The sequence below is a fragment of the Bison bison genome, unplaced genomic scaffold, assembly GCF_000754665.1.
Source record: "Bison bison bison isolate TAMUID 2011002044 unplaced genomic scaffold, Bison_UMD1.0 scf7180017864456, whole genome shotgun sequence".
NCBI classification, from domain to species: domain Eukaryota; kingdom Metazoa; phylum Chordata; class Mammalia; order Artiodactyla; family Bovidae; genus Bison; species Bison bison.
In genome coordinates, this window is record NW_011495018.1 from 5,788,279 (window position 1) to 5,800,390 (window position 12,112).

General features: G+C 47.5%; 1 protein-coding gene across 1 annotated transcript in view; it reads left to right on the forward strand.

The window, feature by feature from the left end:
• ADAM12 (ADAM metallopeptidase domain 12) overlaps nucleotides 1-12,112 on the forward strand; it is a 360,531-nt gene that overhangs the window by 203,586 nt on the left and 144,833 nt on the right. Inside the window, exon 4 of the mRNA XM_010859570.1 lies at nucleotides 11,000-11,078. Within this exon, the coding sequence (XP_010857872.1) occupies nucleotides 11,000-11,078 (79 nt within the window). The remainder of the gene's footprint in view (nucleotides 1-10,999; nucleotides 11,079-12,112) is intronic.

Consider the following 12,112-nt stretch of genomic DNA (forward strand, 5'->3'; position numbering starts at 1 on the left):
AAGGGGGAACGCAGCCCTAAAAGCTTTAGGCCCATGTAAAATGCCAGCTGTGGAGCTGTAACGACAGGAACCCACCGTTTTTCACCTGCTTTCACGTTCCAGCTGGAAAACACAGTTGGCAAATCAGCCCTGCTGTTCTTAAAGAGATTTCTACTGAGTCTACAACTGTCCACAATGGCACATGTGATTTGTTCACTTCATAAATGGATAGGGTCTTCTGAGTAGTCGTAACTATCACAGACGGCAACATGAATACTTCAGCATCAGTGCCACAGGACTGGATCCAAAATTCTGTGTACTTGTGACTTAAAATGACAAGCAGTATATTATGAAATTATTTTGCAGAAAGTCTAATTGTCCCCTACAGTTGCTAAAATGCTGTATCAACAGTTTTATTTATTATCGTTTGTGAAACTAAATGAGAGAGAGCTGGAGAGAGAAAACTTTTCTTTTTTAATTCCAGGGAAAAAAATTGTTTTGATCATTTTGAGTCTCTTAGCAAATGAAAAATAACAAAAGAAAACCTTATATAAATGCTTCACTGTTCATACAGATGTACAGTTCTAAATCGTTAGGATCCCAAATGCCAAAATTGTAACCAAAAATAATTTGACGTTTATAGCTAAATTGAATTGAGTGCTAAGTGAAACAGGATAAGCCCCATTTAGCACTGTGGAAAACATGATTTCAGAAAAAGAGGGAGTATAATTTGCTGCTGCTTGTTTTTCAGGCTGTCAGAATCATGTCTTCCTGGCAAGGCAGTGTTGGCCAGTGGTCAGGATGAGGGTAGCTTTGGAGCCAAGCAGAGTCAGGTTCAGTCTGTACAGGCGTGGCTGTGTGGCTTTGGACAAGTTGTTTACACTCTGTGAGTGTTTTCCTCTTCCTTGTTAGGCAGTTGATAGTGGTCCCTATACCACTAGGTCTCTGCCAAGAAAAGTAAGACAGTACACTTGACAAGCAGGTGGCATGCCGCCCGATACACTGTGAGCCAACAGACAGCAGGGTTAGGAGGGAGATGTGCAGCTGATGAAGGTAACAGGACATGGATAGTGTTGGTGGCGGTACCTTGCTTCAGCCCCAAATCAAGACGCCAGAGCATATGTTATTTAATGGCTTATGGTAACTCTTCCCATAAGGAAAACAAGAATCATAAATATGTACAAAGATTATGTTCTGAAAGAAATTCAGGCAAAGCTCAGGTGTGGTAAATACCAAGTCTCTGATTCTTTCTCTTAGTTTCCATTTCCTCCTATTATTTCTTACCTCAATGCGCTGTCTTTATAGAGAATTGTTCAGTGGTCTGATCTTGCCATAAAGTCATCCAGAGGGGACTTCCCTGGTGGTCCAGTGGTTAGGGCTTCAGGCTGCCAATGCAGGGGGCACAGGTTCAATCCCTACTCGGGGAACTAAGATCCCACATGCCAAAGGATTTTTTTTTAAGTTGTTTTAAAAATCGTCCATAAGCTCTAATGACATCAGCCTTGAGCCCCATGATTCCAGCCCATCTAGACAGACTGTTCACTAAAAACCAGAGCAAGTTCTTCCAGGGTGTAGAAGAATCCAGAATCCTATCTGGATACATTCTGGCTTTTTTCCTCAATCTTTTCTCTGTATTTACTTTAGCTCTGGTTGAGGAATAGGTAACTTTTCAATAAAAGATATTCTTTTTAGTAACTCAGAAAACCCTGATCATGAATTTTAATTATGATTTTTATTGTACGATGCATTTTGTTAACGCTCCAAGCCATGTGAAAGTCTTTGGAGCTGTATTTCCAAATTCTCATAAAAGAAAACCATTACCCAAATTTATATATGAATGATTTTGTAATTTGTGGAATAATAACTTGCGGTGGAGTAAATCTTCAGGAGAAAACTGGACTGGAGCCTTTGAATACCAAATGGGTTTCACTAGGAAGCTCACTGAAGCCTCCAGCGTTAGTGTGACTTCCTTGCAGAAAGTGACTGAAGTGCCTTCTGGTGTTCGTTGACAAACAAGCGCTGTCTTATAATGCTTTGGCTTGAATATGCTGCATAGAATAATTAAACCCACAAACCATTCGCATCATCTTCAAAGAAGTAACAGGAAAAAGATGACATGTCATCAATGAGATTTTCGTATTCAGAGTAATTGATGCCAATCTCTAAGCTCTCCTTTCCCTGTTTCTGTCATTTAAGTGGTTCTAACGTTGATGTCAAGTTGTCAGGGTGGGTCTTGACGGCCTGACAGTGTTTGGAACTATTGAAATAACAAGGAAGGGAATGTGATCGTTCCCACCCTGCATGCCCCCTGCATGATCGGTGATAACAATTTTGAATCAAGAAAAGAAAGACATTTCTTTTAGTCTTTTATTGATCCAATTAGTTTGACTACATTCTGTCCAAACAGGGTTGCTTTTCTGTGATCAATTCAGTTCAGTCGTTCAGCCGTATCCGACTCTTTGCGACCCCATGAACCGCAGCACGCCAGGCCTCCCTGTCCGTCACCAACTCCCGGAGTTCACCCAAACTCACGTCCATCGAGTCGGTGATGCCATCCAGCCCTCTCATCCTCTGTCGTCCCCTTCTCCTCCTGCCCCCAATCATTCCCAGCATCAGGGTCTTTTCCAGTGAGTCAGCTCTTCGCAAATTTTCTGTGATAGTGATTCTGTTTGTACCCTCTAAACCCACTTCCGTATTCTTAAAGATTCTGGGATTCTGGAGAATCCCATGGACAGAGGAGCCTGGCAGGCTACAGTCCATGGGGTCCCAAGAGTCAGACATGACTTAGCAACTAAAGAGAGAGATTTATTGATTAAGCTTTTGCATTATATTGGACTTCCCTGGTGGTTCAGTGGTAAAGAACCCACCTGCCAATGCAGGAGACATGGGTTCAATCCCTGGGTTGGGAAAATCCCCCTGGAGGAGGAAATGGCAACTCACTCCAGTATTCTTGCCTGGGAAATCTCATGGACAGAGAAGCCTGGCGGGTTACAGTCCATGGGGTCACAAAAGAATTAGACACGACTTAAACAACTAAACAACAACAACAACAGCTAAACAACAACTAAAAAGCAACTAAATGAAAACAACAAGGCATTATGCCAGGCTTAGGAATGTAGCTTTTGTCCCTTAACTCAATGTGGGAGAAGACAAGTCAACAGGAAACAGAATAGAAGAGGGAAAATCCTGCAGCAGAATGTTGGCAGGACGCAAGGGAGGGGTTAGCTCACTCCAAAGGGGGGTGCTACAGAAAGAGCCCCCGTCACAGAGGGAAAAGTGAGCAGGTGTTTCTTCCTGCTTTCCTATGCTTTGGGGAATAAACTATGTCATTTTGGTGAAATCCATCTCATTTAAAAAATGTAACTAAATTATATAATGGTCAATTTAGAGTAGGATAATTTCAATATTGATTCCCCAAAAAAGCAATTTGGGAGTAATGGTTTTTATTTCAATACAGAAATCATTTCAGAAATGCAACAAATTTTAAAAGGAGGTATGTATAAAATCATAATGTATGTATCTCCATCATAACGTTTTACTGTAAATACTAAATGATCATTTTTCAGCCCTATACACCACCAAAGACTCTGACATCAAAAAACACCATACTCAGCTGGAAAGGGCGAGATTTTACTTGTCCTCATAGAAAGCAAGCGTGTGCTACCTGAGGGTCTGCCTCTCCATCTTCACTCCAAGCCACTTCCTGCACCTGAGCTTCTCAGAGTCAGCTGCTAACTGGAAGATGCAGGAGAGTGACCTCAGGCCCCTTGCACTCAACACAGGCTCAATGCTGAATTCATCCTCTCCTTTTCCTCCCTTGGGACTCACCCGTTTCAGCTGACAACTGAGGTTCCTAATTCTGTCTGTCTCCTGAATTTCCCACCCCAAAGGCTCCTGTCCTGGTCTGGCCCCTCTTTGTTCAGAGATTCCCGCCAGCCTCTTAATTAACCTTCCTGTGCCTGGTGGTCTCTTCCCTCTCAGAGTTTTACTTAAACGACTATCAGAGTGGCCTTTAGCTCCAAAGCTTGTATCTGCTCAGATCTCTGCCACATTTAATGGCTCTTTAGTGCATAGTAGGGGGCTTCCCAGTTGGCACTAGTGGTAAAGAACCTGCCTGCCAATGCAGGAGACATAAGAGATGCAGGTTCGATCCCTAGCTCGGGAAGATCCCCTGGAGGAGGGCATGGCAACTCACTCCAGTATTCTTGCCTGGAGAATCCCATGGACCGAGGAGCCTGGTGGGCTATAGTCCACAGGGATGCAAAGAGTCAGACATGACTGAAGTGACTTTGCACGCATGCATGCATTGCATGGCACGGGGTCGGTGACACTTGTTCCCAACCTGCTGATCTGAACAACAGCACATCTCCTTACCTCACACTCTGCACCTCAACAACTAGGGATTCCATGGAGTCTCACCCCCTGCGCCCAGCCCCCACTGGCATGCTGGTTTTCTACCCTCCAGGCCTCCCTGCCTTTGAGGGTGCAGTGACTTTATCGCGAATATTCTCTTTTCATCCTCCCCACCTCACTAACCCCTCTCAACCTGACTCCTTCTTCCCCATCTCCCATGACTCACTTGGGTACCACCTCGCCCTGGGTTGGAAGCCTTTCCTTGAATTCCCACAATGCTTTGGGTGTATCTCTATCACGGGACTCTGACCTCTCTTTGGGTCTGTCCTCCACCCGATGGTGAGCTCTGGGGGTCGTATGCCCAATGTCCAGCACAATAAATGTTGGTTAAATGAGAGAATATTGAGGTGCCACTTGTAACAACAAAACAAATGGAAAACAGCAAAATCAATTCCTGGCATTTTATTTTCCGGTGTAGAGAGGAACCAAATGCCTCGTTAGATCAGCTAATCTAATAAGCAGAGAAAAAGAATGTTCTCATGAAATTATGCGTTCACCTTCAGTCTCCATTTGCTGACATCCAGAATCCATCTAATTGGATTTTCTCCTTGGGGAAATCTAAGGGAAACGGGTGCATTGCAGTCACATTTCCAATAGGGCCATTGTCCATCCACTCCTCTTGGCTTTCTCCAGGGACGTTGGACTTCCAGCCCCTTTTAAATTAAACATGCGTCTCAGAAAGCTTCACCTGAGTGACTTCCCAGTTGTTTCCATAGCTCCTCTGTGGATCATGGTACCTAAGAGGGATGAGAGTCAGGTGTTACTGGGGTTAGGAAGGGGTGTCTGTTCTCAGTCGCTTCTGTCATTTCTGGCTCTTGGCAGCCGCATGTACTATAGCCCACCAGGCTCCTCTTCAGGGAATTTTCCAGGCAAGAATACTGGAGTGGGTTGCCATGCCCTCTTCCAGGGGATCTTCACAACGCAGGAATTGAACCCACATCTCTTATGTCTCCTGCATTAGTAGGCAGATTCTTTACCACTAGGGGCCACCTGGGAAGGGACGACCTTAGACAGAAAGAGAATGTGCCTTCAGCATTCCCCTCGGATCCAGTCATCCACCCATCTGTCCCTGCTTCCATCCATCTGTTATTCTGCTCAGCGTGTATTCAGCCTACACTTGGCACAGCAAGTACAACAGGTACTCGGCAATTATCTCTTGACCAGCTGGGAAAGGCAGTGCCACACAGAGGTTAAGAGAGCAGGTTCTGAAGCAAAAGCATCTGGATGCTGCCCTGTGCAGTGTGGCCTTGGGCAGGTCAGCTAATCTCCCTGTCTCTTGGCATCCTCGTTTACATTGCAATAAAACCAGTACCTAGGGGTTTCCCTGGTGGTTCAGATGGCAAAGTGTCTGCCTGTAATGCAGGAGACCTAGGTTCGATCCCTAGGTCTCAAGGTCCCTAGGTCCCTAGGTTGGGAAGATTCCCTAAAGAAGGAAATGGCAACCCACTCCAGTACTCTTGCCTGGAAAATCCCATGGATGGAGGAGTCTGGTAGGCTACAGTCCATGGGGTTGCAAAGAGTCGGACACGACTGAGCAACTTCACTGGTTCACATAAAGGGCTTAGCACAGTGCCTGGGCTGGGGGTGGAGCCACAGAGAGCAAAGAGCCTTCTGGTGGCTTAAATTCTTGAGGGAATATAGCCAAATAAATAAACAGATGAATCAACAAGATAGGAAAGTGAAGGAGTTCTGTGATGTGGGGAATATGGATGGTGGAGCCTACTCTAGATAAGATGGTCTGGAAAGGGCCATCTGCGAAGATGGTTAAACTCATACCTATAGGAGAGAAAGCAGCCAGCCCCGTAAAGAGCCAGGTGGAGAATGTTCCAGGTGCATGGCAGAGAAAACGCAAGGGCCCTAAGTGGGAGAGGTTATGGAATGTTCTAGAAAAAGGCAGAAGGCATGCTGGCTGGGGGAGAATGAGCCACAGGGAAGACAGGCATGATGCACTGGGAAGATGAGGTTGTGAGTGGCTGGGAGGCCGTGGAAAGCTTTGGGATTGCATCCCAGGCGGGTGGGGAGCCACTCAAGGGTTCCCCATAGGGCAGTGGTGGGACCCCCCCCCACGAGGGACCAGGACCGTGTCACTGCCCTGGGCACTTCACAACCTGGGGACTGGGGGCTGGACCGTCTGGCACTGAGACAATATCAGAGCAGAGAAGGGTGGGTTCTGATACATGGTGTGTGGGCCATGGACCCCCAGTTCCTGGGCCCAGAGGATGAGCCTCAGCCTCGGAGCCCAGTCCATCTGGCTTCTCTCCCGTCTCATGCCCTTGTCCCTTCTGGGAAACTGAGGCTGGAGAAAGCTCTGGGTTTTCTGAGCTCTCCACGCCCGGGTTGCTGCAGGAGAGTCCGAGCCTCTATTCTCCCTGCGCCGCACCAGTGAAGACGCGATATTCACAGCGGCGTCGGTGTGTCTGAGCTGCAAGCCCAGGTTCCCCTTTCAGACTCTACTCAAAAAGGCGTATGTCCCTCAGTGTCTTAGCTATAGGGGGACATGCTCAGACCGTCCCCACTTCCCCCTCTGTCAATACAAGGGACACAGGAGAGGACTTAGGAACCCACTACACTCAAAATGTGATGGTTCTTGTGTTTCTGTTTAAGTGGCGTTTGGATACAATGAAAAATAGTGAGTCTTTAGGCAGAAATACTCATGCATCTTTGTATTAGGGGACTAAGTCACATTTTAAAACCTCTTTATTGACTTTACTGTTGTTAAACCCCCGTATTCTTCTTATCCACCAGTTTGCTGACTGTTGTTGACCCGAAACTCATTTTCTCCAATCCCCAGCTTTCTAGACAGATTTTCTGTATTTCTCACCCATGAAGGGAATGATCTCCTTGGACATCCATCTTTCAGTTGGAAAGCCTTGAAGTGCTCTCTTTGCTCTACAAATTCCTCCTCTCTGTACTCTTCTTAGCATTAGAAAGTGAAGTCGCTTGGTCATGTCCGACTCTTTGCACCCCCATGGACTGTAGCCTACCAGGCTCCTCCATCCATGAGATATTTCAAGCAAGAACACTTGCTGCCATTGCCTTCTCCAGGAGTTCTTAGCATTAGGTATTCATACACCTTGATTTGTCCAAAAGGTGGTGGTGGTGCTTTAGCTGCTCAGTCATGTCTGACTCTTTGCAACTCCAGGCTCCTCTGTCCATGGGATTTCCCAGGCAAGAATACTGGAGTGGCTTGCCATTTCTTTCTCCAGGGGATCTTCCAGACCCAGGGATCGAACCTGCGTTTCCTGCGTCACAGGTGGATTCTTTACCACTAAGCCACCTGAGAAGCCCTTGTCCAAAAAGAGACCATCCAGCATTGTTAGAGACAGAATTACTCAATTATGAATGAGAGATGCATACTGAAAAATTATTATTGAATAGTAAAGCATATAAGTCATAATAATGTAGTTTCCAGTATATTAAATTTTTCTTTTTCTCCTTCCTCTGCCATCTTGAAGCTGACCAAGCCCCTTCCATCACCAACACCTCTAGGCTGTTACAGGTCCCATCTCGCACAGGCGAAGGCTCTGTCCTTGCTGACACTTGTGCTCTAGGCACCGACCACCTGCCCCTCTCTGCCCACGTTTCTGCATCCTGTCCCTTTAGATCATCCGTCCTCTCTCTGCTTCCCTTTAGAACTACCCTCAGGAAAGTTTCTGTGACCTCCCCTGTCGCCGTCCCCTCAGCCCACGCACCCCCCCCAACCCCCAGCTACCCCATCAAGGTCACCAACCTCCCGCCCATCCCTGGAACTCTGGCCACATGAAGAAAGACCACCAGCTCCTTCTCCAGACTTCCATCACCTCCCCCACCCCTCTCCTTCCTCTGCCTGTGACCCTCCAGGCAGGGCTGCAGGCAGCAAGCCCACCCCGGGGATCCTGTGACAGCTCAGAGGACGATGCTGAGAAGATGCAGGTTTGAGATCAGAAGCCAGAAGGGAGGTTAGGCTCCTCCACCGAGGCTGATCTCCTGAGCAGAGGGACGAGTAATGGTGTGGAGCGTGCACGAGCTTTGTCAGTGAGTGTGAGAAATGGTCGGCGTTTTCTATTCCTAGCACATTCTTCTCAAAGGCTTACCGTTAAGTAGAGCACATCTCTGACCCGCTGTGAAGGTCCGGCTGATTTAAACCAGACATGTCCCAAAGAGATTGAAACCCGCATAAAAGTGGGAGAGGATTCTCAATTCTGGACTTGGCTGGAGAGAGTCTGAAGAGATCTGACTTTGTAAGGGGACCCTATCTCTCATCTGTTACATTTGCAGCACTGCAGTTTTGATTTCTCCCATATTGATCAGGGCAGGCTTCCCTGCTGGCTCGGCGGTAAAGAATCTGCCTGCCAATGCAGGAGACACGAGTTCAATCTCTGGGTCAGGAAGATTGCCTGGAGAAGGAAATGGCAACCCACCCCATATTCTTGCCTGGAGAATCCTGTGAACAGAGGAGCCTCATGGGCTACAGTCCATGGGGTCACAGAAGAGTCAGATATGAGTTAGCTACTAAACAACAACAATATTGATCAGGACTTTGGTTGTAAAGCCCAACCGGAACCAGCTGAAGCAAAAGACAGGGGTTGATTGAGGAGAAGTAGAGCCCAACTGGACCCCCGAGGCACTTGGAAGAAAGACTACCCTTTTTGTCCCATGTCACAGCTGGTGACGGCTGGGTGTTCCCGGGGCCGTGTCCTCCTGCACCCAGGGCGCAAGCTGGAGGAAGCCTTGAGTGCATTTGTGTGAAGCTCTGAGAGCAAAAAGGAAAGTCTGCTTCTCCAGATTCCCCAGCTCCAGGCAGGCTGCAGGCAAGACTAGAGATGGGTTCTCTTGGGTCCCAGGTTCATCGTGGGGCTGGGGGTGGAGTGACCCCAGAAGAACTGAGCAGTGTGACATGCATTCCCTGGACAGGAGGGTTGGACAGCATCGTCACTGTGTTGTCACCTCCTGCAGAGTCCAGTGTTTAAAACACTCTCCACTTGCTGCTGCTGCTAAGTCACTTCAGTCGTGTCTGACTCTGTGTGACCCCATAGACGGCAGCCCACCAGGCTTCCCCATCCCTGGGATTCTCCAGGCAAGAACATGGGAGTGGGTTGCCATTTCCTTCTCCAATGCATGAAAGTGAAATGTGAAAGTGAAGTTGCTCAGTCGTGTCCGACCCTTAGCATGGACTGCAGCCTAACAGGCTCCTCTGTCCATGGGATTTTCCAGGCAAGAGTACTGGAGTAGGGTGCCATTTATGAGAAAACAAAAGGAGAAGGGGGTGACAGAGGATGAGATGGTTGGATGGCATCACCGACTCAATGGACATGAGTTTGAGCAAACTTCGGGAGACAGTGAAGGACAGGGAAGCATCAGTTCAGTTCAGTCACTCAGTCGTGTCTGACTTTTTGCAACCCCATGGACTGTAGGCTTCCCTGTCCATCACCAACTGCAATTAGAGTTGGACATGACATAACAACCTCACAACAACTCATTAGTGCCCAGACTGATAAAATGCAGAGGTGTTTAGAGCTTTTCCCTGCCTCCCACCAACCTGACTACCCAGATTCCAGACCCTCGGGTCTCCTGGCCTTGCTCTCCTCTGCCTGGAACCCCCTTCTCCTCCCAGCCCAGTTTTGCCCGCAGACTCCTCCTCTGCTCTCTGTAAAGCCTTCCCTTTTCCCTGCGCTCCACCTGCTGTGCGTCTGTTCAGCCAGGAAGACTCTGTTCCTGCCTCTGTGACAGCCCTCCCCGCCCAGTACTGTGCTCTGTCACCTCCCTGGGCACTGTACCCAGCACGCAGTAGGCGCACAGGAAGTACCTGTGGCGGCGATGTTGAGAAGGACAGAATGCACGTATGACAGAAGAAAGCACAGAATAGTTTAAAACCTAAGCAAACTCAGGCTTTGCTGCCTTCAGTGAAGGTCTAGTAGATCGCAGGCCATTTTAGTTAGAGGTTTTTGCTCCTCTAACCAATTCATCTTAGAAATTCAGTATTTCAGTATGACCAAGGTCATTTCCCCCCCTGCCTACAGCACTCTTTCTAACATTTCATCATTGTATGAAACACTTCTTTGACATTTTAATATTGACAGCTGGCTCCCTCGCCTGTGGGAGAATTAGCGGGCCAGTATTGTGGATCCAAAATGATGTTTCCCGATGGGGAGCTTAGCTGCTGATTCTAGATAGCGAGGCCATGTGACTTCAGAAGGGTGGGCCTCTTCTGAGTTTCTGCCAACTATAATGAATACTGCTGTATGTTATATGTGTGAGTTATTAAGAGAGTAAATCCTAAGAATGTTCATCACACAAAAAATCTACATGTGCTGTTCATACAAGTGTTGCGTGTGTGTGTACTTGTGCACATGAGCACGTGTGTACACACACCTGCCTGAGTTGGAGGACTGAGATGGGAGGGGGAGGAGGGCACCACGTGTACCATAGGGGCTGCAGTTCAGAGCACATGCTGAGTCTCCTGGCTCTCCTCTGGATAACCTGAATAGGTTGAAGGCCTGAGGGAGCCTCATGGGGTCATCTGTACAGTGAGGAGGGAGTTGGACCCTTGCCGCCGTCCAGCCTAGATACGAGCAACATGTCAACACGAATCTACACTCAGGTTTATGTGGTTTTTATTTTTCCACAGAGGTCTCATTGCCAGCAGTTTCACGGAAACCCACTATCTACAGGATGGCACGGACATCTCTCTCATCCGAAATTACACAGTAAGTCCTGCGTGGACACCAGGATACTATGCAATCAGATCTGTGCTTAAACTCCGTAGCTGTTTTATCCTCAGCAAATTCACCTGCCCAGATCCTTCTGTTAGACCCCGGAAGAGCTTGGGCATCGCTTACTGTTTGGCCATTCCATTGTAACTCCAGAAAAACTTGACTTTGGCCAGGTATGTGCCAGGGCAGTCCTTGAAGGTACAGCTTTATTGCAGGCTGACATTGAATCCACCTGCTAAAAACGATGGGATGCTAAGCCAGGCAAATCCTTCCGGGAAACCGACCCCAAATGAGAGTTGATTCAGAAAGCTGTCATCCCCAGGCTGAACTTGGCAGCGTTAAACTTGTAAGACCCTTAAAGAAATTCAAAGGAAAACTGACTCTGCTTAACCTGTCATAAATGTAGCCGCCGTATTGCTATGATCCTGTATCTTGGTTGTTACTGGTATGTGACATTTATCGGCGCTTGGCTTTTATGATATCTGAAGTTTTCTGTGTAACTTAGGGTGTTAATTTTGTTTATTCCTGTAACAAACGTCTATTGTGCTCAGCCCCAGGTGTGAATGTGGGCATTAAAGAGAGTTGTTGCCTCTGAAGACTGATGGTTACGTGTTTTAAAGAGCTATGGGTGTTTGTTTTAAAAAGAATAATTTTAGGGCTCCCTTGGTGGCTCAGTCCTGGGTGTTCATTGGAAGGACTGGTGTTGAAGCTGAAACTCCAATACTTTGGCCACCTGCATTATGCCAACACTTTTCTTTATCACGTGTTTGGCACTTCCAAAGATGCGAAGAGCTGACTTATTTGAAAAGACCCTGATGCTGGGAAAGATTGAGGGCAGGAGAAGGGGACAAGAGAGGATGAGATGGTTGGATGGGATCACCAACTCGATGGACATGGGTTTGGGTGAACTCTGGGAGTTGGTGATGGACAGGGAGGCCTGGCATGCTGCAGTTCATGGGGTCACAAAGAGTCGGACATGACTGAGCAACTGAACTGAACTGAACTGGTGGCTCAGATGATAAAGAATC